The sequence below is a fragment of the Falco rusticolus genome, chromosome 12 (assembly GCF_015220075.1).
Source record: "Falco rusticolus isolate bFalRus1 chromosome 12, bFalRus1.pri, whole genome shotgun sequence".
NCBI classification, from domain to species: Eukaryota; Metazoa; Chordata; class Aves; order Falconiformes; family Falconidae; genus Falco; species Falco rusticolus.
In genome coordinates, this window is record NC_051198.1 from 12,193,948 (window position 1) to 12,221,618 (window position 27,671).

Genomic DNA, 27,671 nt, shown 5'->3' on the forward strand with positions numbered 1-27,671 from the left:
TCTTGTTGAACATCGTATGTTTATTTTTTAAACAATTTACAAATAAAAATGTTATATTTATCCAAGCAAACACATTTAATACTTTAGTCTTTAACAAGCTATACAAATGAGAACCATCACACTAGAGCTTTTGATAGGTCAAGGACCATTCAGGGTAGGCATGCATGTGTCTGTATCACATGAAGCGAGTCCAATTCCTGACATCAGGGTTCTGATCTTCTGCTTCTTCAGAGCTGGTCAGCTGCTAAATGATTTAACACAAATAGTTACTGGATCACAATACAATGAAAGAAAGCCCATTTCAAATCATGTAAGTGACCTCAATATGTCTGGTCCAGGTGTCAGGCCACAGAGCCTTACCGATTAGTCTTCTTCTCCAAAAGCCAGTCGGACAGATTTTCTCGCCTTGCTTAGTGATGTGGCATCCATACATGTGCTTATACAATACAATGAAACAGCTTAAGTACAGGTGTAATACAACAGTAATTACAAATCACAGAGACAGATAAACAAACAAACAAAATCAACTCTAATCACATTCTTGCATTTCAAACAATGAAAGTAAACAAAACCATGCATTACAGTTTAAAGAAATTTTCAGTTTTAGCTCTTCCGCAAGTCTCCATTTCCTCAAGTTCTATATTGCTGTTCTTGAGCTTGTCCCAGTGGCTGGGCTACTCATGGTGCTACTGACACAAACAGGGTGAGCTGGAAGTAATCCAAGAATGGTCAAAGAATAAAAGCCCCCAAAATAAACAACAAAGACGCACGCATTATAAATGAGAGATTCCATTTTAATAGCAGAGTGTAGAAAAGAAATTGGCAAAAAAATTCACATGAAAAAACATTTTACACGATTAATTATGTACAGAATAAAGTATGTGTCTGGTTTCAGATGATGTAAGTTTCACTTTAGTCAAGGCCTACCACAGGATGCAAAATACACCCAAAACCCTCAACTGGAACAAAAAAAAAAAACCAAACAAAAAACCTATACATAATCCCAGCTCTGGCTCCTCAAATATTGGGACTGGCTGGGTTCACTTCAACCCACTGGGCTTTCTGCTAAGCTTTCAGCGATTCCTGAATTTGTTGTAGCTTCCAAACTACTGTCAGCAGTTTCTGTTTGCTCAGTCTTCTTGCTCTGGATGGTGCATGCTCCCTTGCCTCCTGAGCCACCCTCCTTTCCCTGTATTTCATTGAGCCCAGGAAGGAAAGTTTCCATGCACCCAGAAGCCTGACTTTCTGTGCTGCCTCCGTCACAACTCAATGACAGCATTTCAACAGCACCACCTTTGCTCTCCTCCACTTGCAGAAGGATCTCAGACACAGGAGAAATGCCCTGCATTTCTAGAACTGGCATGACCACTTCTGTAGTGTCATTTGAGGGCTGAAATCCAAGCTGCGTCGTAGCCGTTCGAGAAATCCGCGTGCAAAATTTATCTTCCTGACTACCAGAAGTTAATGCAGCAAAATCAGTAATCTCTACTTCCTCCACTGTTTTTCCAATGCCCATCTTCTTAAGTTTACTGGACTCCAGCTGCATGGATGCAACAGTTCCTAGTTTTGAGACTTCTTCTGTATTCTCATTTAAAAGTTCTGCTGTAAGGATGCTGAAGCATTCATGTTTCACCTTACTGTCTCCCGAACTGAAATCAGTGCTTTTGAACCCGAGCTCTGCTTTGTGGGAGGGAGTCTCACTGTGTTTCACATCTTCTGATGTTGAAGGAACTTTCTTGTTATCCATACAAATATTTGCAGAGAGACTTTCAGATTGCTCAGTGTTCAAGCCTGAGTGAGTGGTATTCAGATGAAAGTTATTGGCTGCAGAGGTTCTTACGACCTCATGCTTTGTTTCTGGGGAATGGACAGCTGCTTCTGAGAGATGCTCCCTATGGAAGTCTGCTGATAAAGCAGCTACTGACTCTTGGACAAGATCGGAGCGAGCCCTTGAAAAGCCTCCAGTCCCTACTTCTTTTGCTTCTCTCTTGATAAAAACATTATCTAATGTTGCATCAGATCCAGTGTGTCCTAATGACTTTTTTTCAACTTCAACTACTAATTCTACACTGGATCTGAGTTCAACCATGTTTGCAGTGCAGGCATTGACTAACCATGCAACTTCCTGCCTTTGGGTTTGGTTTTCTAATACTGCATGGCCTTTTTCTGGAGCTTCTAATATGCTACTTCTAGCTTCTGTGTTGGTGAGACACGTGTCTGGCCATACCTCTGTCAATTCTGAAGCACTAACTTCATTAGAACCAGTCTTTATTTCTACATTTGGAGTATTTGATAGATCCCAACCACTTTCAGAACAAGAATGGGCTGTGATGACCTGGCTTTCTCCATTACTAGTTCTGGAAGTGTCCCCAGAACTTCTTGTCAATTCTGAAATCTTATTCTGGGTTTCTGAAATACGGGGAACTTCACCAAGGACTCCTGGTTGAGACAGTTCCAAAGCTACGTTTTTCAGTTTTAAATCTTTTAAGGAGGCATCAATAGAATTCTGCTCCGTCATTCCTGCTACTAAAGCTTTTTCTTTTGAACTGTTTTGAGAATCACAGATCAAGTCTGGACTACCAGTTTCTGACTGAGTTCTACACTTATCACTTAAGTTTTCCTCTACCGAATGGGAATTTCCCAAATGTTTCATTTCATTCTGTGTTTCAGGTAATAAAGTCTTTGGGTGTAAGCTAAGCTCAGGCTTTACCGCTTTTACTTCCCAGTCTTTCATCTCTGCACCTTTCTCCAAGGTACCGGTAACATTTGTGTTAGTAACCACAGTTATATTTGCATCTTCCTGTCCAGCTTCCTCTTGGACCTCACTTTTCTGTAGATCACAGAATTCCTGACTGCCTACCCGCTCTCTACCTCCTATATCCACAAGTTCAATTTCTGCAGGTATCTGGATACCAGAAGCAGTTTTTGTTTCTGGCAGTTCTGTGACCGACATTTCTGACACTTCCAGTAGCTGAGGCTGAAGTGGTTTCTTGTTCATTTCAGCCTGATTCTCACCAAGAACCCAACTCCCTGTTACCTGATTATTACCCTGTGAGGAATCTTCTTTCAATTTAGTCCAAATACCTGTTGAAAGAGAAGTCTGAAATTTTTGACCTATTTCTTTCTGAATACCATTTTCAATGTCAGGGCTCATCTCAGTATGAAGTATGAAAGTCTCCTGAATATCAGTTTTCTCCAGTTCTGAGCTTCTTTCAGCTGAGTGGATGTGGCTAAGTTCAGTAGCTACATTTTGAGAATCCTCTTTCAAGGAGGATGAGCTGTTATTCATTCTAGGATTTGCAGATAAGTCTGCAGGTTTTGTTAGGGTAGAGTTTTCTCCATTTGGAAGTGCAGAACATGCAAGCTTGCTGTCAGCCGAACCCTTTCCACCACTACTGTAGAAAATATCATAGAGATCTTTAGCATTGGCTGTGGCCAAGCAAGAGTTTCGTTTCTCTACCTTTTTTGCCTGTTCACTGAAAGCAGTTGAAGGTGGTGGTGGTGGAGGGGGTCTCACAGGCATTGCCAGCATTGTCTGTTCACTTTCAGACACACCTGGAGCTACTTCATCTGCAGGGATGACAGCTGCCTGCTGGACTGCTGGTGGAGGAGGGGGTGGAGGTGGTATATCAGAAGTCTGAGAAGACTCACTTTTCTCTGCTCCTTTCAAATCTTCCTCTGCCCCTTTTAAAATTACCTCTTCTCCTCCAAAAGCTTTTGAGATGATATCCGGAGGCAGAAGAAGATCTGCATTGGTTTCTTTTACCACAGGCAGTGGTTTGGTGGTAGCACCAGAGGATTTTATGGATAAAAAGGTGTTCAAAGGTGCTGGTTTGCTAACTGTTGCAGTAGTAGACTTCCTGAAAATCATTGTGGGGACTGGGAGATTGGGTAGAATTTTTGCTGGTGTTGATGTGGAAACAACTGGTGTCCATGGGCTAGTGTGTGGAATAACAGTTTTCCCAGACAGTTTGATTTCAATGGGCTTGACATGGGGTTTCCCAGACTGACACTTGTTCTCCTCTTTGTTTCCTTCTGTACTCTCTTCCTTTGCAATAGCTCCTCCTGGGGTTTTATCCTCTCTCTCAGTCTTTTTCCAGCTGAATTTCCCAAAGGAAGTCTGGCTTGGTGATTCCTTTTTAGATTCTTCTTTCTTTTCTTCTTTTTTCTCCTCCTTCTTCTCTTCTTTCTTCAGCTTAAGCTTGATACCCATTTTTCGCCCAGAAGAGTCTATTTTGCTTTGAGTTTCACTAGTCCCTTCTCCAAGCTCTGGTATGCTCTTTGTTTCCTCTTTCTTTATTATTTTTGGTTTCTTCTCATCCTTCTCTTCTTTCTGTTTCTCAACTAGTTTCCGTTTCAGTTCACTCTGCCGCCTGCGCTCCGTTTCCAGAACTACAGCCAAACCAGCTTGACGGTCTAGATTTCTCCTCTCTTCATAAAGTGGGTTTTCATCTATGTATTTCTGTGGAAATAAATGACCCAATTTTAGTCACTTTTTCCACAAAAAATAAACAAATTCTGCTCTGTAACAGTTTTGACCTGTTCAGTAAGTGCCATACCAACACTAAGAGAGCAGAGAACTACTTCCTTCCAAGAAACTGAGATGCTACAAACTCCTCATTCTGTAATTTAATGTGAATTGAGTGGTGGCTTGCACCAGTGCTATCACTTTACAGAAAAGTTTGAAAATCAACACTGGGACTTAAACACTGTTTTAACCTCATGCAGATGAAAGATTAATCTCTATGTAGTGGGAAGTTTTGCTTATTGAGTTCCACATAATGTAGTGAAGATAACCACATACATATACTCCAAGGAGTCAAATGTCATTCTTCAGGAAAGGAGGACAGAACAAAGAGAAGCTAACACAAGGAATGACTCACTCCTGGTACACCAGTTACCAACCTTATATTTCTCATTGTGGGGATGACTTTTCACATGCTGCTCTGCTGAGATTTGATCTCCAAAAAATTCATGACAGAGCTGGCAATAATATCCAGTGATGGGAATGAGAAACTCAGAGCCTGAAAAGGCCAAAGAAAATGATCAGAGAAACAAATCTTAATAAATGCCAAGCTCTTAACAGAGCCAGATAAATATATCAAAGAACAACAGCAAAACCTCCAGCAATGTTCCTTTTGGAACAGTTAATGCTGCTCTCCTTATGCTTACAGTATGGGAACAACCGCTACCAGAAACAAATATGTGAAGAGATGAAGCTTGATTACTGTGATTCAAAAAATTTAGTGTCCTCCATCATATTAAGGCTATTCTCTATTCAAGTAGGTTAACGTTTCCTACAGTCTTAATTTATTTTCCATCTTTGTGGTATAGTCTACTCAAATACTGAACACCTGGTTTATAAAAAGAACACAAGTATTTTCATTGAAGTTAGTATGACTTGCATCCTTGTGCCTACAGAAACAGCTGCAGTTATCTAACACACTGCAGATTCTCCTTTAGTATGCACTACTGGAAGTATGCAACAGATTAATAAATTGAGACTGATCACTGGCAGGACTACTTAGACATTCAGATTTTAAATCTTGTATTAATTTTCAAATCACTCACAGCCCCTTCCATAAGACTTTCTCAGATTCTCTGTATCCACTCTACCAAGTACACATCAGTGATTTCTCAGGGACATCTCTACTATAAAATTATTGAATTGAAGAGTCTGTTGCAAGACAGTGTGGAGTACTGCACAAGATATGCCCAAACACAGCAAAAGCTCTTGCGGTCATGTCCGGAATTCTAGTAAGCTAGCAAAAATCACTTCAGAACTACACCGGAGAAAGAAAAAGTCACCTGGTATTCAAAATAAAAAAATAAACTCTAAAAAGAAGAGAAGGAACCATGCTGTGTTTTCCTACACTCTTGCTTCATGACCTCTTCCACAAGAACAACCAGGAAACTAAATAATTTGCCTTTCATCTAACAATACAGTATCTATATGTACTTCTATAACATGGTTAAATTTTTGAAATTCCTTCCTCTGAGCAACTGGAACCTGCTGGAGGGCAAAGGGAGATGATACCCAAGTTAAAAAAAACCTAACATACCTTTGGCAGGAACAGTTATCTTATCGATGCGTTTTATGGAGTCTTGTTTGGTCTCACTCTGGGTCTTCGAAGCCCAAGGTCTGTTGTAAGGATCCAGGGTCTATTTGCACAGTGACAGAGGTATACAGGCTCATATATTACACCAGCAAGGCAAGTACACTTGTCTTTTTCCTTTTTAACATCCTCTCAGAACACTGAACATTAAAATCAACGTGCAAATAATTATAGGACCTATGTTTTCCTCTCTTTCCCCTCCCATTTTGCAATTTATAATGAGAAAATAACCTGTGAAAAGGGTAAAATGTGAATGATAGCAAAGAACAGGAAAAATAAGAAACACAAATATCAAATGCTAGTTCCTGAGTGAACTGAACACAGGCCCCATTTACACTGGTCGGAACACACCGGTAGCTGTACAAACTGCTCAAGTCCAACATTAGGGAAAAAGAATTTGGTAAGCAACTTCTTGGGTTCATTATTACTTCAGGTTCTCTTGTAAAATGTTCTGTGATGTATGTTTTAGTGTTAATATTTATAGCAATATGAAATGCACTTAGTGAAGGAAGCCTGCAACATACCTGTCTGTGTTTCTTATTATGCATGTGTGTGAAAAAGTCAAACATGGTCCCGCAGATGGTATTGCAGTCTTTGCACCAGTGGTTCCCTGCATCATAATATTCATAAATATTGGCCAACTGGAAAGGATGTTTGGAGGACTGTGAAGAGGATTCTGCTGGCTTCGGGCTTCTACCTCTGGATTTTTCATTAGCAGTTTTTGATTCCTAAATTAAACAAAAGGAAACACTTCTCTAAGACAAAGCAGGGCAGACATAATGCTCTATAACTCAGAACCTGCCTCTAGCAGAAGCCACACACACCAAAAAAAAAAATATATCACCTGCTTTTCAGCGCCCAGGCTAATTCCACTGTTTCAGAGAGCTGGTATTGCCGACTAAGACGCTGCGTGGCCGCAGTGAAGCGCTTCCAATAAGGCTCCCAGATGTAATGGCTGGATGGTTGTAGATAATCAAGGAACCAAATGAACAAATTCCCTATGGCATGCACCCTTCCCACTTCATGGTTTCATATAAAGATCTGAATAGTTCCAGTTTACCATGCTAGCCAAATAATGCCCACAAAACCTAAAATGGCTCCTCTAGAATCATTTAAAAGTTACTGTAAAAGTAGATTGGATGAAAGCAGAATGAAAAAGGAAGTAAGAATTAGTTGACTAAAAGTAATTTAACTCAATTAGCTTTATCAGATTATTTGAGAGTTCCCGAATGCTCCAGAAGACTCGTTGCTTAGCAATAATAGAAACATGGTGTTTTGTTAATTACCTAAGTATATCAGGTGAAGCATCCTGTCATTTAAGCATGTAATATTTGCACGTACATTGATTTGTACAGAAAGACGCCACACAGTGATACACAGACATTTCAGGACTCTACCCAAATTTAATACTAAACACTGCAGAGTAGTAAACCAAACAATCTCTGAAATAGATCATGAGGCTGGCTAATTTAGCTTATGATAATACTAGATGAGGGTTTGTGGGGTTTTTTTTTGAGGTTTGAGTTACATTTTCAATAGCTGGAAGTCCATTATGTTATCATTTCTAATCTGCATGGCAGTCTGGAAAGAAAAGCATGTTAACTTAGCAGACCGGAGTTGGTTGCATTAATTTCCAAGTTATTCACTATCAGTGTTGAATAAATTTACTTAAGCAGATTCAAAATTGTTAAATAACATCTGCCTTACTTGAAATTTCTTTTGATAAACAAGGATAGATTCTCTCTTGTTAACACCACCCCACAAAACATACACTGTAAATCAAACAATGCAGAGACACCCAGGCCCCTATGCACCCCACAGATAGCCATATCCCGATATAATCTAGTTCTTGGTACCAAGTAGGAAGTGAGCCAGTGAATATTTGCATATATTCTGTCTGCAAGAACACAGCAAAACTGACATTTTCTTAAACAATGAAAAGATCAACTTATGATCTGCAGGAAGCGTGTGAAACAATGTTCACGATGTCTAAGAAGTGTCATTGTTCATGTTATTTACAGACATACACCCACCCAATACTATCTCAATGAGAACTTTAAAAAGACAATGCTTCTCATATAGATAGGTGACAGCTGAGAACCCCAGTTTGTGCTTAACCCCAGCTCAAAGATGCTTTTATAATTTGCTGCTATTTAGAGCCCAGAAGGGGACGATCTGTCTGTTTAGTACAAGGCCAGTTTCACCTACAACACACAGACATGTTCAGCAGCAAGGGACACCAAGGTAGCTTGCAAATAAGCAGAAAGGCATACATTTTTGCCGTTACATTGGCAGAGTCAACCGATCTCAGTGTCAAAAGGCCCGCACCATCTTTCTTTTCATTAAAAAAGTCAACAATCAGAATTACAAGGTGAATCTTAAGAGACTAAAGGCAGCGTCCTATGTGCCTACAGATATCTGAAAACATTAAAATGTTCCTGGCTAGAACTCAGCATTTCCCATGCTAAAATAAGGAACTATGAAAAGGGGATCAAGTCATTATGGGTTCAGACAATACAAACAATGGAAGTTAAAATAATGAAAAATATATTCATATATGCCATATCTCAAGAAAAGGAAGCAATACAACTTAATGCAATGTAAGATTTAATGGACATTGTTGCCTGCTTTAGTTTTACGATGTGCTAACTAAAGCAAATGATTTGTAAAAGTAAGTGGATACTAAACATCAGTAATGTTTTGAAAAACAACAAAAACAAAACACAAAAGCAAGCCTTAAAATGAAAGACATCTGATGATTTCTCTGAACCAGACCAGGATGAAGCATAAGGAGAAGTTTACAGGATACACAGATTTGAGTGACCTTGTAGAAATACCTCTTACCTTACTACATTTTCCTCTCAAAAAATATACAGTAACGTCTACACAAAAAACATCTACCATCTCCCATCAGCTATTTCTGTTATGTACATGTATGAATAAACATCTGAAAAGCAGGATAATTATCTCCTGATACCTGCATAACCTTTCAGATGTTACTATCATACACTACTTCTAAAGTGAAAACTATCTTCTAGAATGTGATAAGCCTGTTTGGATATACCCAGTGCTCAGTAGTACAGACCATGTTAGAGAGACCATACTGATGCATACTGACATTTCTTGAGAGAGAATACATAGTATGTACATAATAATCATGTTAAGCTGACAATCATATGTAAGTCTTGTGATTTGTTAATACTATCACACAGTGAGAAGATCAACATGCTCCAAACTTGCAGAGAGCTGCTAGAAACAGGCCTTGCCAAATGTTTGGCAAATGCCAATGTTGACAGGCCAAGCCAAAATGTTGTAGAGTAAAAAAGTCTGTCCTCCTGGTATTGAGACCAAAGAGCTCGAAACACTCATGATACCGTTCAATCCAACCAACACCTCAGCAGAACCAAGATCAAAACCAGTTAAGTGGTACTGAACTGCACAGACCCTGAGGGAAATTATAAACACTGATGCATTGACTCTCACCTGAATGTATCATCAAAACCAGCACATGAGATGTGATAACAAATGACATCAAATGATCCTCTAGTAAATGCTGGGAGCAGCTGTCTCCCCAATGCCCTCTTCTCTCAGTGGGAAAATCATTAGCACACAAACCAGAAGACTTTACCTTGTTGGAGGAAGATGTTTTCTCCAGACCTTTTGCATTTTCTGACTTGCTGTTCTTTTCCAAGGAATCTTTGGTTTCCACAGATGGTTTTCGCGGTTTTTCAAATATGTTAATCCCCAGGATTTGTGCTACTTTGTCAAGCTCAGACTGCTTCTTGTCAGCGGCATCAGATTCTTTATGCAGCTCTGAAATCTCCTTCATAATATTCTCTTGTAGTCTGTTCACCTCAACCAACAAGGGGTCTTTGTGTCCATCCTTCTCACGACGTTTTTTCCTCAACATCTCTCCTGAGCCAATCAAGGAAACAGAAGAGATGGAAATGCAACAGGAAAATTATCTTAAGATCTGTACAACTATTCCAGCAACAAGTAGAATACTAATCAAAGTATTACAAATCTTGACTAGGAAGTTATAAAGATGGAACTGACTGACAGGTACAGCATCACTAAATCTGCACAACCCACCTCTATAAGGGTTGCCTTAACATACCGCCCTAACAGAGGCACTGTAATCCTCAAGAGAGGGAATCAGTTTAATAACCTCTATTTTCCTGCGTGACCAAATAAGCAAAAGTTTATCAATACATTCTAACCTGAAACTATAATTTTCCAAAAGTGAGAGAAATTAATATTTACTTGGACCAAAAAAAATTTCTAAAGATAATAAAAGTTAGCTCTGTCTAGAGAGGACTTCTTGTTCAAATAAGATTCAGGAAAAACTGAAAGGCACAATGACATGTCTTCAGTTACTATGTCTCACTTCTAAAGAAGCACTAAAATGCATAAAGTGCAATTCATTTAACTTACCAAGCTGCCAAAGATGCAAGAGCAACTGTTTGCTTCAGGGTAACAGCCAAATTCTAATATAATTAATTTTAATATAGTAATTAGGTCACAGCTTTCTCAAGAGTTCTGCATTGCCCGGAGTATGAAAATATTAAACTACAGACTATTATCCTTTTGGTTTTCAATTCTCCTAGAAGGTACTAGGACTTGTGACACATCCCAGTGGGCAAAAAAAATAGGGGGTGGGGGATGCATTGTACCTTGCTGTTTACGAAGCCTGTCCAATTCAGTCTTGAGATAGTAAAGCTTCTTCTGCCGTGCTTCTCGCTCATTCTTCAGTTTTTCTCTCTCTTCTATCACCTGAAAAGGTTGCGAGAGGACTGGATTTTCTCCTTTTCCCAACACAAGTTAATCAGTCTTACAAGAATAACAGCAAGACTTTGCTTTGCCAGTCACAGAACACTGCTTATTATTCTCAAAATGTTCTTGAGTATTTTAACACAACAAATACACCTCTTCCTCTGCATGTGCAGATAACTGTATCATGTGCTCACACTTCAACCCTATATGAAGGCATTTTTTTTTTCTTTTGGCCAGTGTATTCCCCAGAACCGCTTTGTTTATTGGCCATTTCCCAAGGCACTTAGGCTCAGCTGACTGTCTTCTACAGGGGTAAGCAAGACCAATGCTAAATGGCTCTTCAAAACTCATGCTGTAACTCTAAAGTTAGCATGTTCCATCAGTGACAAAAGACTTCAAGCCCTTCACCTCACCTCCTGCTTTGACTCTGGCCAATTTTAGCTATTATTTAGGCTTCTGCTTCAATCTGATAGTAACTGTATCACCAAAAATAACTTTCAGGCATAACTGTCTGAAATTATACACCTGGATTAAGTTTGTTTCTTGCTCAATAAGGTACACTGTGGCATGACGAGCTCACAAATCCACTTTTCACGGGTTTTCACTGATTCTCACAGAAGGAAACCAGGCGATATGCTAAAATGAAACCTGAAAAGTTCTTTCCACTCCCTTCCCAGCTTCATTTTTCAAGAGACAAATCCCAATTTTATTTACCTTCACAATGCTCTTAAAGCTTACTACTGACTCCTCCCTTGAACAAACAACTGACCCAAGGCCTTGCCTTCCCTAGAGAATCACTACTACTACGGCAAAGTAAATGTTGGCAGGATTCCTCGACCCTGCCTGGACTAAGCCCTGACAGGAGTTCCACCAACACAGGCCATGTCTTAAGTGCCACAAATCTTTGGTGGTTTTTGTTTGATTTTTTTAATCACCGAATCACCATTCTCTCATTCTGGGTTTTCTGCCAGCATAGGGGCATCAAATGGAAGATGCAAGATTTTATACTCCCAAGTCATCCCAGCAAAAAAAGAGTGGACTAAGACTGAACCAAAGACACCTGTATTGCAGACAAAGCCCTAGAACTTCGGCCAAGATGCACAGGTGAGCTACCAGTGTATGTCATGGCAGGAGAAAACCACCCACCTCCAGCTAACAGAGCTCTTCCAGAAGTGCCAAGTTTCATTAACAACAAAATTTCAGCTGTGTCAGATGAAGTAAATTATTATTCCTGCAAGCAGTGGAAGCTCACTTATCTGTTGATGTAGCACTTTATGCAAGCAATCTGAAAATTTAAAGTGACTTCTTTTGAGCTTCTCTTGGAGTCAGTGGTCCATCTTTCCACAGCCTGATTTGTTCTGAAGAATGTGATGTAACTAAGCAGGCAAAAAGCTTCCAGCCTCTACCATGTGCTGCCTTTCTACTTGCAGATCTACCAACACAATGCACCATTAGCACAGCTACACTGAAAGAATGTCTTTAATGCAGATATGCATATGTAGATGAAAAATTAGATATGAGCCAGCAATGTGGGCTTGCAGCTCAGAAAGCAAATTGTATCCTGGGCTCCACAAAAAACATGGCCAGTAGGTTGAGGGAGGCGATTCTCTGCCTCTACTTTTTTCTCGTGAGACCCCACCTGGAGTACTGCCTCCAGCTCTGGGGCCCCCAGCAGAAGAAAGACATGGACTTCTCGGGGCCATGAAAATTATTAGGGGGCTAGGACACTTCTCCTTTGAAGAAAAGCTGAAAGAGTTGGGGTTGCTCAGCCTGGAGAAGAGAAGGCTCTGGGGAGAATTATCGCAGTCTTTCAATATATAAAGGCTGCTTATAAGAAAGATGGAGAGAGACTTTTTACCAAGGCCTGTACCAACAAGACAAAGGGCAACAAGGGTTAAACTAAATGAGGGTAGATTCAAATTAGACACAAGTAAGAAATTTTTTATGAGGGTGGTGAGCCACTGGAACAGGCTGCCAAGAGAAACTGAGGATGCCCCACCCCTGGCAGTGTTCACAGCCAGGTTGGATGGGGCTCTGAGCAACCTGGTCTGGTGAACGATGTCCCTGCCCAGGGCAGGGGGGTTGGAACTAGATTACCTTTAAAGGTCCCTTCCACCCCAAATCATTCTATGGTTCTATGCTTTTATTTTAACAACAAAGATAGAATGGACACCAGTTTGAAAACCCAAGCAACTTTCAGGAATTTTCCAGTCCTCTGACAGTTACATAACTACAGTTTCCTATTTTGAAACACGTTCTTCCCCACTACTCTCTAATTATCATAGAAACCAAAGTAACTGGAAGAGGAAAACATTTAACACCCCACAACCAAAACTGGTGTCAGATGCACCAAATAAAGAACAGTTTCCCTAAAGTTCTTCTGATTCTGTGATTCTTATAAGAGATAATACAAATGTAGAGGGAAAATAGCACGCAACTGTCAATCACGACATCCTTTAGCATGTACTTAATAATGTTTAATGTATGTATAACCGCGGTATTACTGTACCATGTACTGTGTTCAGATGGAGCCTCCCGTGTTTCAGTTTGTGCCCATTGCCTCTTGTCCTGCCACTGGACATCACTGAAAAAGGCCCAGCTCCACCTTTTTTATACCAATTCCTTCAGTTATTTCTGTATTTAGGTATCTCCAAGTATTTCAATATCTAGAGCTCAGCAGAATAAAGCCAAGCTGTGGCCACCATGTGTTTTTTCTGTAAAATTTTGGCTGGCCCCACAAACTTCAACATTGTGCTTGATTTCATCTGTTCAGCCATAATCTAGAGGCATACAGCTTTGGGGGATTTTAAACACGCTTTTTACAATTGTCACAGAGTAATACAAATGCCCAGGCACCTTTAAAAAAAGCAAATGTAGTCCAACTGCTTTTAAACTGGAGCCACTCAGGAAAAAAAGGCAGCACACCGAGAGGAAAAGCTTCTACCCCAAGCAATCAAGCAGTCCAACATAATTTGATATATCAGAACAGATAACATACCTTCTGCTTCTGAGCTGCTCGATTTTTTTCATCCGACATCTTTTCTGTGGTATTTTTGAAAGGGTTTGAAGACAGACGAAGGGGCACTTTGGAATGAGCAGGAGTGGTAGGGACATGAACAAGCACAGAACCATCTCTTTTTAAATCAGGGACATCCTTTCCCATAGACACTGTCTCAATCACCCGGAGGTTGGGACGCGTGGGGTTCGCTGACATGGCCATAGTAAGAAGACCATGAGCTTCTGGCAGTGTAGGATTAGGCTGCTGGGCTGTGGGGTACATGGTCCAGCCAGGGGCTGCATATGCCATATAGTGCCCATATGCATCATACCCTGGAGGAGCCATTGTGGGAGGTGGATAGTTTTGGGGCATTTGAGTGGCAGTAAACTGGGAATAGTTGGGAATTTGGTATTGGGAAACAGAAGTAGGTGTAGGTGGCAAACTAGCAGGAGCTGGTGGAACTGAGGGAATGAGAGACACAGAAGGAAGGGGCTGTTCTGGTGCACATGGAGGTATATCCTGTCCCACTGGCTTGCTCTTAGTATATTCTGATTTCTGAAGAGAGGATGCATCTTTAGACTGCTGGAAAGAGACCGGAGGTGATGCTGAGCGCTGCTGGCCTGACTCTGGAGATCGGGTGTCGCTCCGACTGCGACGCAAGTCCCAAGGGTCCAGTCTGCGAGGATCTGAAGAGCGACGATCAGGAGAACGAGATGCCAACTTTTTGCCATGAAGGCGTTCCTGGGTACGAACAGCCAGTTTTCCAATTTCAGCAACACCAATGTCAAGCCCAATGGTTTTGAGTAAGTCGTGGATCTTCGCATACTCAGCATTAGGCTCTTCTAACGGATCCAGCTTGACAGCTGGAGCAGGAGAAGGAGGTGGGCTCACTTTCTGGCTTATTATCTCGTTGCCACAACTCACTGGGGGCTTCTGAATGGTGAGAGATTCAGTTTTGGTGTCTTCATCCTCATCACCATAAAGAAATTTCTCTTCATCCTCAATGTCAGGGAAACTACGCCGCCTCTTCTCCTGAGCACTGACAGAATCAGCCATCATGCCCAGAATTCGGGAGAAACCGCTGCCATCCTGACTGGCCCTCTCATGAGGCAGCAGGAAGTCAGTATGGCGATCAGCAGGCTCTGACTTGGGTTCTACCTTTTCCTTGTGACTTAAGAAGCTTCCAAACTTCTCTTCAAATGTGAAAGCATCTTTGGGAGCCCCAGAAAGTGGGCTCCACTCATATAAACCGTCACGCAACTCCTTGTTTGCAGACTCCACAACAGAGTCTTTGTTAAACCGTTTGAGAAAGTTCTCCACTTCAGAGGCAAAAGGAGCTGTGTCGTTGCTCTGGGGCAAAGATGAATGACTAGAAAGAAGAGGAAGATCCTTGCTGGGAGCTGGACTGCTTGAAAAGCCCTCAGGCTGAAAGAAAGAGAAGTTAATATTTACTACAGCACCTTCTGAGGTGACTGTGCACCTCACAGAACAAACAAAGGAACGTGTTAATTTCTCCTTGAGTTCACAGCTGAAGAAAAGAGTTATAAAAGACACTAAGTTGAAAAAGAACACAGAAGATTACAAAACAAATTGCCTAATGATTCTGGAACCTCATGTCCAGCAATGAGGGCTGATCTCAAAAACACTCAAAATCACAATTATATTTCATCAATTTTCTGCAAACGTAAAACCTGAAACTCCGTAACATAATTTTGGCTACACTTTGTGTTTAATCACAGACAACTGCACTGGGGTTATTCCCAGTCACTTCTTCAGAGACGCATCACTAATGCCATGTTAAATAGCATTTCCAATAATAGGTATAGAATGGGATCCTCAGTATTGGAGCACCTCCTGAGATAAACATGTCTCTGTCAAACCAGCACTGATCAGTACTACAGACAGATCAAAAGTGATGCGCTAAAACATGAGAAAAGTCAATTTTCACAGTGGTTGCAACTGCTTATCTTTCCATTGCTCTGATTTTGAGACTCAATTGGTAGTATAGCTTCAGTATAAATTAAGTAGGGTTGATCCCAGCCTACAGCCCAAAGGGAAAAAAATACGGAAACTTGAAGATGTCTTCAGCCAGAGGTACTGAGGATGCACTAGGCAGTTCTCTCAGTCTATGAAAAGAGGCACAGTGACAGGCAGAAAGCGTCAATCAATGTCCTGACTGCCTGTGGTACAAAAAGGGTCAGCTTTTCTATAAAAGCTGGCCCAGATCTCAGCATCCTGGGCTGAATTTCAACAAGGGCATTTTATTCTGCCTCAGATTTTATAAATATATATGATTCTTGATTAAATGCCTTCACCACTTAAAGTTCCTAATGCAATCCTGACTTTTATAGGCCTGCAAAAAGATACCTGTCCTCTCAAAGACAGGAAAAGGCAAAGATTTGGCTTTTCTATTTCAGAAATCAAACTAACATTCTGTATCATGAAGTGACTGGTTTGGAAAGTAGAAACATATAGACAAACAGAGATCAAACCTGAACAGGAGACTCTACTTCCATCTCCACTCGTTTCTTCAGAATAGATTTTTTGGGCATGGATGGGATTTCCTCAGGCCTGTAAGTATACCGAGGCTCAGAAGTCTGTAGTGTGTTAGTCAAGCCAGGGATCACATAACCACTGCCTGAAACATCATGATTCAAGTTTCTACTACGCTCCTCTTCTTCTCTTTTCCTCCTTGCACGGTCAAGCTCTCGGAATTCTTCATTCAGGTATGATGGGCTCGGGCTTCGACTGTGGCTGCGGCTTCGTCTGCGGTAGTTTCGTGTTCCTGATGAGAAACCCTGATGCTCTCCACTCACACCATGCATCTTCTCATCCTTTTCATACCGTGGACGCTTTATTTCTCGTCCCCTCTCTTCTGGCCTCGAGGGGTAGGAGGATTTCCTGAGTTTGTCACCATCTCTGTCAGATCCACGAGGCAGCTCTTCTCGACGACCATAATGCAGACTATAATCTGAACGATGAAGGAAAACATCTCGGTTGCGGTAGTCTTCGTCATGTCTCATGATGAAGGGACTTGAAGGTTGATCTTCATGCAACGGGTATCTCTCAAGGCCTCGAGGACATGAGAGGCCTCTGGTGAATATTGGACCATCAGCCATATCATCCCTGTGTAGAAGAAGTGTAGAATAAACGTAAGTACTTGAGTCAGAGTAAACGAAGTCTTACTCCTACTCAAGAGTAAGAAATTCCCAAACCAGTTTCAGAATAACATCTCCGTCACTAAACAGAAGCAACATTTTATGTATTTAAAGGGCAGGGGAGAAAGGGAGACTTATTTTTAATGGTACTATACATCCCTCCTAGGAAGTCACCTGCAAACAGAGTGACGTGAACAATTCAATTCATACTTCAGAAGGAGAGCCTTGAAAAATTGATAGGATGGATTTATTTCTGTGAAGGAGAAAGACTACACGTTTTAAAAAAAAAAAAATTACTATCATATTTCAGACCACAATCCCTTTCCTCACCTCTCCTAGCAAGATGCCAAGGTCACATTTCATATTAATTATTCAAGGCATAATTCAGTCTCACACTGGCAAATGCAACCAGATCCTCTTTTTATCTTCAGCTGTGGAGATGGACCACAAATTCTAGCAACATTTTTTGTTGCAACAGATCTGTAGACAGGACTGACGCTAATCACATTAACTGCTATACCCAAAACGCAGCAGTTTTTTATGATGCCTATGAACCAGGGATAGTAAATGTAATAGTATCATTTCCTTATGCCAGCCCCTGCACTATTACACACAATGGATGTGCAACTGGCACACCACCAAAATAACAAACTGGATCTCTTGGAGTATCTTCTTCTGGATTGATTCGTACACACACCTCCAATTAGGAGTACTGTTGTAACTAAGGCCTTTTTCCCCACCCCTAAAAAAATTTCTGGGACTGTTCTTTAGATCAGGCAGAAATAAACCAAACCACTTTAACATTACCAGCTGCTGTTTCTACTCAGAGGTATTTAAAAAATCTAGCAAGATCCCCCCAGAACGGGAAGAAAAATGCTCCTCAAGTGAAATCAATGGGACAGAAAACCTAGAGAAATGTCCCTCCTGAGTGACCAAGACATTGACTTGAAATAAACTATGTATGATTGCCTGAATCCTCAAAAATCATCTCCTCCTTACTCAGAAAAGTCCCTCCATAAATCTGAGAAGGGACAAATAAAGTCATACCATATGACATCTTCAGAAAAAATTGCAGATAAATTACAGCCCCAGTTTTTAAAGTCACCAGACTGAAGAATGACAGACATAATAGACAAGGTCTTTTTCTTCAGTATTTTCATAGTTTCCACCTGCATATTTAAGAACAAAACCAACACAAAACTTCACTTTATCTCTAACCTGCATCACTGCAAGGCATATCATGTTATTAGATGCTTTATCAGTCCAACACATCTTAAAAGGCAAATATGGCACGTACCAGTACCCACAGCATTAGGTGGTACCTTTCCAGTTTCCAGCAAACTACACACATCCACCCCCTCCAAAAGCACAAAAATACCTACAAAGTAGCTAAATTAAATTTCATACATGAATGTTGCTGTTCACAGCCTACATAAATGTATGTCTATCCCCAGTGTCACCTTTTCCAAGAGCCTGCTAAACCTATACAAGCTGCAAGAACATACCTGGTGAAGTAACAGATGTATTTCACCATACACTTCAGCTGATTTTTGTGCAAATAATTTGCATGCATGCTTGCCAGGTGTCACCTACAATTCAAATGCTCTGACTGCAGTGACAAAGCAGAAGGAATATTTAATCATACTTCAGAAGGAAAGGAACAGCAAATCTACTATATTTACAAGTAAAAAGATGTTCCAAATACACTCTGAACAGCTAAGATGGAAATTTAAAACCCAAAGATTAAATATAGGTGTGAGGAAAAGGATTATTTGCCTTACAGAAACTGTGATACTTTGAAATATGTTTTGTGTAAATATAGTCCAACAGAGAAATGTCCCTCTTAACAGGTTTGGGTGCTTTTAGCCAGCATCATCCACTACAGCCTATTGCATCCCTGAGAGAAGATAACAAGGTGGTACCACCGTGACCACCCCAATACCTTCATCAACACAGAATCCACAAATTACTGGAATGTGCAGTTTCAGAGCAGGAGAACAGACACAGACTACATGGACATGATTCCTCAGAGAACTACAACTAGTGTTAAAGTAAGCTTTATTTTTTAACATATTTATTCACATACATAGAAACAGAAATAAATTAATTGTGTTCTGCTGTCAGCAACCAACAGGACTCCACCTTAACACACAGCCTTTGAATAGCAAGTCAGATGAGCCGTTCATACTCAAGCCAACTGTCACTCTTGGTATTATGCCAAAAAAAATGCTATTTCAGAGCACAGCTTAGCACAGACCAAGTCTCTGCAGTGATATGGTCTAATCTTTTGGATTAACCTCAGATGAAAGAATCGGTGGGATGCTCTGTAGAGCTTATGCCACCTCAGACAGTAGTAGAATATCTTGAAAATACTGACAGAGCAGAAGATGGAACACAGGGAGAGGGGTAAGATATATTCTTCAATTTGATAGACTGAGATTCTGGAAAACAAAACAATACTGACCAGTTGAAGTAGAAGACTAAAGCTGCTTAGGTGACCTTGAAGTCATAGGCCAGCAGCATTCAGTATGCTTACTTAGACATGTGCAGGAGGCCAGCTGCCCTAAGAACTTGGGGCAAGTTCTTACAGATGTTTTAGGATGGACCTGCACCCGGACATACACCCTGAGAAAAACTCCTGGAGCATCCTGAAAATCCACGGCTGCAGGAGAACCCAAAAGCATCCCTGATTTCCATCCTCTGGTATTTTATTTCCTTTATAGGCTAATGAACCTCTCTGCCATCCCAAGGCCCTGGAAATGACAGAGAATAATTTGTAAAACTGATTGCTTGAAAACCCTGAGCAGTCAGCAAAAATAGCTGAGAATAACTAAATTCAGAATTATTTTCTCTAATTACTTCAAAATTTGAAGAGACATCTTCAGAAAACACTCTATTTTTTAGATTTTTTTTTATAAATGAGAATGAGAACGTACCACATGCCAAATAAAAATGTGATATGCCCAGTATTAAACAAGTGATGACCCACAATAAGGGCTACTTTAAAGCCCTATCACTTTAAACTGACAGATACAAAGCCAGTGTCCTAGTAGCAGGGCAGCCCCTCAGAGTGGGAAAAAAAAAATATGATGAAAAAATACACAATCAATGATATCCTTAACCAAACACAAAGTATCTTAAAAACAACGAAAAATGGCTAAACAGTAAAGAAATTTGGAAGTCATAGCAGTACGTAGAAGATGTAGGAATAGCTAAGGGATGACTAGGACATACTTTAAAGCTTCTGGACAGTGGGCACCACTCAGTCAAGTGCAGCCAGCACAAATAGAGTGGACAAAAAAGAAAAAAAGAAAAAAAAAAAAGTAAATGTAACCACATGGAGTTCTTGCATACCTACGCTATAAATATATGGGAAGCCACTTAAAACCTGACGTCTACACAGTCTCACTTTCTCTTACTCTCATTCTGATTCATCTGTCACTTTTATACCTTCTCAGGAGTCTATTCTGACCTTTTTGTTTTACATCTATGGGTCCTGTAACAGAGATAAAAGTGAAAGTTCTTTGTAATTTTCACTCTTATGTTTAAAATAAACTCCGCTGTACCTTATGTTATTTCTAACCATGCATCATAACCACAAAACAGGTTAAATATAAAACCTCACTGGAGAAAGGAAGCAAGGAGACGCACCCATACCCCTGCCCCACATATTCTTCATTTGCCAGAGCAGTGCCAGTTTACACACCATTTCCTGCTCCTTCCAGCCACTGTACTCTCCCCGGGCATACGCACTCATTTCATTCAGAAGAATGCAGACTGCACAGGGCATTTACAAATCAAATACTGATCCCAGGAGAACTGAGGCAGAGGTGTACAAGTGACAGTACTGAAAACTAAACTCTCATTTAGTTTTCTGCACCTGCTGAAACTTAACCTTACATTTGAAAAAGACAGGAAATTCACTTATTTTTCTCACTTCCCTCTTTTTCTCTCTCTTTTTTTCTTTCTTCTTCTTTTTTTTAAAAAAAACTTGAGGATATTTGCATCAAAAATGGAAGTTAGAGTACTTTTTTTGTACTGGATGCTTATCCCTGACCTGAAACGGCAACTACATGCTCTGAGGCACGAATTATACCATCTTTAACTTCACAATTCAAGACATAAAAAACTTTTATTGCACACAGCCTTCTAATTTTACTTCTTTTGCCAGATTATACCTGTTGAAGGCAAAGATTTCTGAACAACATCTACTAATACTTATACTTCACTGTTCACAGCAGTATTTTTAACATAAGTCTTTACTAATTATGTTTCTCTCTTGACTCCCATCAAGGGACCCTAAGAATTCTAACACTTATTTTATCACATATGAGACTGACTGACTGATTCACTTCTCTTCTGCAGGGTTTTTAAAGTCAAAATAATATATTTTTTTCGACTTACACTAGAGGCTTTATTCTGGACTATACTAAGAAATATGGAAAGTAGATTAGTCCCAATAAATGAGGAAGTTGAAGCTTTATGCTACGCACAAACCACCTTCCTTGCAGTCAGGACTAGACAGGTTCATAAGAAACAGAAGAAAGTGGCTGAAGCTGTGAAATGTCAAATGAAGCAGCTCCCTCTTGCAATATACTCCAGGCACTTTTAGTTTATATGGGTTTTAGAAGCAGCTGACAAAAATCAGAGAAGAAATATCTGTTTAGAGTTACTATGAACCCAGGCAGAACCCATAGTAACTCTATGACTTTTGTTCAGGAATCCCCTGCACCACAACTTGCTGGAGGTTGGGGGAGTATTCCAGGGAAGCATCACTACACGCTTGCCCTCTTACCCTCATTCCCTAAGCATTCACTGGCTAGTTAGATGTTTGGTGTTCCCCAGTACAGCCATTCCCATGTTCTTACTGTTTCACACACCTGAATCCCCATCTGCGGAGGACCATACCTGTCACTCAGGTTATCAATTGGTGAGCCCAGTCTATCAGGCAGCCTCCTTCGCTCTGGTGTGCCAATGCAATACCGGTCATTACCAACAGTAATCCGCAAACTCTGTTCCACTGAAGACTCAGAGCGGAGACTCGGTGAACGTCTCTGTAAATTAAAGAAAGAGTGCAAGCCCATCAATCAGGGAATTTTAATCTCAGCTACAGAAAGGCAAGTGACTCTGCTCTGCTTAACATGTGAGACGGGGTGGATGGATCAACTAAAAAATCAAACTAGAAGAACAATTGTTCCAAATATTTCAGTTGTCTCCAGTTACTAAAGAAAGGGGAGGCTATTGACTGCATTTTATTTCTCATCCCAGCTGCTAGTAACATGCTCTATATTTACATTATCTAGAAGGGAAATTTTTCAACTCAAAAATACATTTCATAAAGCACCATTTTAGAAGGTGGAAAAACAGAGTGAAGTTCAAGAAGTCCCAGATTTGCCGCTGTCTTCCTTTCTTTGTAGAGGAGAAGCAGCTAAACAAACATTGCACATAAAACAGTGCCAGGAATTTCTTAATAAAAGTGTCTGGATTTCTGGCCCTTTCCAACTTTAATAACAACATGAACTAAAGTATAAACCAGTGTAAACAACGATTTTTCTAGCAGTGATGTTTTTTAACAGTTTTCCTTACCTGATGCTGCTTTCAGCAAATAAGCACAAAATAATACTTGAAATGCCAGTGACTATAGAAACATTTTCTATAGTAGAATTCCCATTATTGTTATTTATTATTGGTAGAGCTAAACCAGAGCTATGTAATGTTGCCTTTGAAAAAACTACAGCAGAGAAGGCCTGAGCTAACTGCCTCTGCACAGACCTTCCTTTGGACGCATAGTCAATACAGAAAATGTCATTACTGGTAAGTTATGCTTAACTAGTTACACCTCACATCATTCTGGAATATGGCACTAGAATACAGGAACGATCAAAGTAAGGGAGGTTCCACAGGAACAGATGAAACTACCTGAAGACAGAGATACTTGCTTTTTTAAACCAGAAACAGATGAGACTACCTGAAGACACAGATACTTGTTTTGCTTTTTTAAACCAACATGGTTTAGATTCTGCTTAACAGGAAGCAACACACCAGCTTCAGTTCTGCCACACCAGTCATTCACTGCATGTTGCTTTCACCACTGAAAACTGCAGTAGCAAGCAGCAGGTGTACTATGTTGTCTGCATCCACCCTGAGAAGATGCAGCAGAAACAGCTCAGTCTTTCAAGTGACCGAAAGAACACCATAATCTTCAACAGGAAGCAAAAGAATTCCCTCACAATTTTGCATAAACAAAATTATTTGCAGTACAAATCTGCACTAGAATCCACTGTGCACATAACCTTGTGCTAAGGTAACATATTATTAATTTCTGGTTTGCTCCATTAATCTGAATCCCAGCACTTAGCAGAACACTTTTTAATTACTTCCTAAGACCAACAGTGTTATACAGCACAGTATGATCCTGCAACAGCCCGGCTGAGATACATGTGTACAAGGTGCACGTGTCTCACACAAACACACTAGAAGGTTCACTTGTGACCAGTGTAACACTGACTGTTAAGGGCTGCCTCAAGAAGTTATTACCTTGAAGGGCATCTTCTTGCCATCGAGACTGCTGGCAAGTTGGGCACATACAGGACAATCATCTCCAGGAACTGGAGACAGAGAAGTGATGATTATATCTCAGAACAAACTTCTGGGCAAAGGAAAGAAATAGTTTACTTTTGGAAAGTTTGGGATGCTAGGACTGCCATACAGATTGCCCAGAGACAGCAGTTATGGTGAGGTTATTTGAACCTCACAATTTATTTATTTTATTTTTTTTTCAGTTTGAGAAATTCCAGTTTCAATAGCTTTTTCATTTCGAGCACTGAATACCACCAGTAGTCCATTCCTACCTACGCACTGCACTGCATTTTCCTCCCTTCCTATTCTGGTCCCTGAACTGCAGTTACCATTGCCAAATTACTGCACAGGTTGCATACTAGCTCTTAATTTTTTCTTTCTCTGTTGACCCAATACACTCCATTCCTCTAATTTCAGCCAATTTTCTTACAAAACAGCAAAAAAGCTGAGAGAAACTATAAAAAGAATAAGCATGCAAGTCAGCAGGGACTAGTAAAAGCAGCAACCTTGCAAGAACAAATCAAGTCCACCAAAATCTCTCACTGTACAGCCCTGACCTTCTCTCCTCCATTACATTTTTCAATACTCACCCCAAACCTTTGCTGTCACTCCATGCTCTTCCAATTTCCACAGTTCTCCCCAGCTACTAAAAAACTACCACCATCTGTATCTACAGTGTCCGATACACAGCTCCACCGGCAGTCAGCATCCCAGTTATGCATGAGAAAATGGGCAACAACGCTGACAACCTGGGAACGCATGCATTCCATCTCCAAACCCACAACCCAAAACCAAAATAACTTCCAGAATCAAGAAAAGGGAAGAAGAAATCTCTAAGGCTGCTCCTTCCATACTCCAATTCATATGAAGGGTAGGGACAATAACTTAGAGCTTGCACTCAAAACTTCTCTGCATTGCAAACCCATGCCCTTACCCCATCTGTGTCTTCATTCCATACCCTACATCTTCCACTCTTACACATATAATCCCCTCTTCCAAGCCTTCCTTCCTTGAGAGCCTTCCTCTTCCTCAGTCTTGTGTCTGAATTCATCTCCTCCCAGTGACAGCTCCAAAATGCCACTTTATTAAAACATCTGTGTAATTATCTACATTTCTACACTTTGTATCCTCAAACTTCTGGAGAGGGGGTCTTAAGTCATATAAATCTGAAAACTTTATTAAAACTTTACGTGACCATGCTGACCCAACATATCTGCTCTCTGCTTAGTTTTGATCAAACTTACTTCCACTGTCTGGAAAACATCAGCATAATCCCAGCTTTTATCTTTTTCTGATGAATGCTAATTTTGCAAACAGTACTTCTAAAAAGTCAAATCAACCTGTATATGCATTTTATACTTTATAACATCACTTTTAAATAAGTAATGTTGGCCAAACACCTTTTGGTGGACAAAAACTTCCATGGAAAGAATGTGAACAATATATAATCTAACAATTACTTACACTGGGCTTTAACAGATGCAATGGACAGCACCAGGCAAGTTAAAGGCCCCTCTTACTGTGAAAGCTGCTTCCTAGAGAAATGTTTTCCTTAAATGCAGTAATATTCTTGTAAATAAACAAAAAATCTATTTGCTTCAGCAATTCAGCACTAGCTAACTTGCTAAAGCCTAATTTCTAGAATTAATAATTTTTCAGTCATTCTTCTCTGAAATTAGAATAGGCAAGAAAAGCATCAAGAATCCACAGCAATTTGCTGAGATGACCACTGTAACTTGAGACAGAAGGGTGCAAAATAACACTGGAAAAACAGCATTTGTCAAGAATTATGTTTGTGTAAACGGGGGGTGGGGGAGTGGGTGACTTTTTTTTTACCCCTAAAGAGGGAATGGGAAGCTTCCAGTCAAAAACTCCTAGTTCAAATTTCTCCAGGTCAGAACCAACACATTCGGCATTGAAAGTTTCGTCGCAGCTGGCACAGGTTCACAGCCTATCACAGATACAGTGAAATGGCAGACTGGGTGATGGTGAAGTCAGTTTAATAAAGTTCTGCTCTTGTATTGCAGTTTGTCATCCTGTCAGTTGTGATCATCCAACTGTCCATCGAGCCACAACACAAACTGACATGAATCAGATTTAAAATTATCTCCTTTTAAAAAATTACTTATTTTCAACCTGGGTCTTACCCCAGCAAAGCAATTTGCAGGGCTACCCCACAGACAACTTATAGGACTAAGATAACAGTAAAAATACAGCCTAAAAACAAATGGCCAGAGGCAAGCTTCTAAGCCTGGCTTGGTTTAACTGTCAAACACATTATCTTCCCATACCTTCAGGCAGCTCACTTTTAAATAACAGCACCAATACCACTACCATCACCTGTGATTTCTATGGCTACAGCTCCAAAGAAATACAATAAAACCCTGTACCACCATCAAAAAGGCAATCCCCCTTCTCTCTTGGGGTCCCATCGTGACATGAATCATAGCAGACAACGTGGTTTTGTTGGCTTGACTTTCAGCCACATCGTTTCCTCAAACCAGCTCACCCTGCAACTTCACAAAGTGTCAGCACACGGGAGGGGGCAGAATATACTGCAGATCAAGTGGAAAAAAAGTGAGCATAGCAATCTTTTTAATTGTACGCATGCTGGATTGAGTGACCATGGAACCATAGCCTAAAATATCCCAGTAGGAGAACCTCTTCTTTCAGCACAATACAAATGCAGAGTGAACCCATTACACGCTACAGCTAACAGTTATCAGACAAGACAATCATTGCACGAAGGAGCAACAACAGAAAACCTCAGTGAGCAAATGCCACTCGCACAACAAAAAAAGTACGGCTCTACCCTTTGGTTAGTACGGCAGTCTGCATCCAAGGTATCACTTCAGATGCCAAACCAGAGTTTCACATGCCCAAATCAAATTTTGCCAAGACTGAATGAGAAGACTGGAACACCTTGTGCACAGCTCCAACTACAAAGCAGTGCCTATCACAGAACACCTCTCAAAGATATAAATCTGTAACAGAGTCCCCATTGTATGCCCATGACAGCAGGAAGAACTCAAAGCACTCTTTCAACGTCCTATGAAAAAAGTTATCGCCCCATAAACAATAGCACAAACCAGTGTTAAATGGAGGAAAGCGGCTAGCTACATCCTTTGCCTTAGCAAAAGATAGCATCATCTCTGAGCCTTATCTAAAATGGCTCTAGCCGATAAGAGAGAAATAAAAATGTAACGGAAATTAAAGGAAAAGCGTGACTTCAAATGGAAATCAATGATTTTTATTTTCGTTTCCATTTGGCTCTCTAAGGAACGGGGGGCAACGGCGCTTCTCCCTCCACGCAGGGAGACCCCGGCGCCGGTGCCATCCTGCGGGACCCCGCTGCCCCCCGCCCGCTGCCCCCGGGGCACAGCCGGGGCCCGCGCTACCGCTGAGGTGGGCCGGTGCCGGGTCAGGCACCCCCGCCAAGCCGCGGGGGTCGGGGCCGCCATCGCTGGTGGCCGCGGAGGCAGCGGGGACCCCCCGCGGCCTGACAGCCCCCGAGGGAGGGGGCAAGCCCAGCACCGAGACCCTCAGCGCACGGCAGTAGTTACCCGGCTGCTGCTGCCATCTCCGTGCTCGCTGCCCCGGCGGCCCCGCGGCCCCCCGGGCCCCGGTCCTCCCGGCGGCGATGGCAACCTTCTGCTGCGGTGCGGCGACGGCGATCGGCGGGACGCACCGCGGTGGCCCGACGGGGAACGGTGGCGGCGCGGCGGGGGACGGGGCGAAGCAGAGCGCGGCGGCGAGGCGGCGGCGGCGGCGCCGGCGGCGGGCGGCGGCGGGGGAGGCCGGCCGCGGCCTGGCCCCGGCCCCGATGTGCCGGAGCGGGAAGCGCGGGACCCCGACGAGCTGCCCTCCTTCAGCCGGTGCGAAGACGAGGACGAGGGGCCGGAGCGGCCGCTGCTGGAGCGGTACATGATGGCGCCGGCGGCCCGGGGGTCGCGGCGGCCTGCGCGGGCGCCCCGGCTCCTCTGACCCGGCCCCCCCCGGGCTGCCCCCCCCCGGCCCCGCGCGTGCGCGCCGCCGGCCGCCCTGCGC

At 41.6% G+C, this 27,671-nt stretch overlaps 1 protein-coding gene across 3 annotated transcripts; it reads right to left on the minus strand.

Moving 5' to 3' along the window:
• On the minus strand, positions 1-27,671 carry ZNF318 (zinc finger protein 318). Of its 3 annotated transcripts, XR_005106958.1 has the most exons (11): positions 27,188-27,671; positions 21,954-22,099; positions 16,380-17,013; positions 13,888-15,312; positions 10,790-10,889; positions 9,745-10,031; positions 6,641-6,844; positions 6,063-6,162; positions 4,906-5,024; positions 361-4,462; positions 1-244 (listed from the first exon to the last, which is right to left on the minus strand). XR_005106958.1 is itself a non-coding variant. In XM_037405339.1 (10 exons), the coding sequence occupies exons 1-10, from the start codon at positions 27,548-27,550 to the stop codon at positions 1,046-1,048; spliced, it is 6,795 nt and encodes a 2,264-aa protein (XP_037261236.1). In that variant the 5' UTR covers positions 27,551-27,671; the 3' UTR covers positions 1-1,045. The 3 variants fall into 3 exon arrangements, 2 of the variants coding, with proteins under 2 accessions (XP_037261236.1, XP_037261237.1); XM_037405339.1 differs by having other exon boundaries at positions 1-4,462; XM_037405340.1 differs by lacking the exons at positions 21,954-22,099; positions 27,188-27,671 and adding an exon at positions 18,551-18,636 and having other exon boundaries at positions 1-4,462.

Coding starts and splice junctions, on each gene's coding strand:
- ZNF318 (XM_037405339.1), bottom strand. CDS start 27,550: ATGTACCGCTCCAGCAGCGGCCGCTCCGGCCCCTCGTCCTCGTCTTCG. Junction 17,014..21,953: donor ATTGATAACCTGAGTGACAG/GTATGGTCCTCC, acceptor TCTTCTACACAG/GGATGATATGGCTGATGGTC. Junction 4,463..4,905: donor CCCACAATGAGAAATATAAG/GTTGGTAACTGG, acceptor TTATTTCCACAG/AAATACATAGATGAAAACCC.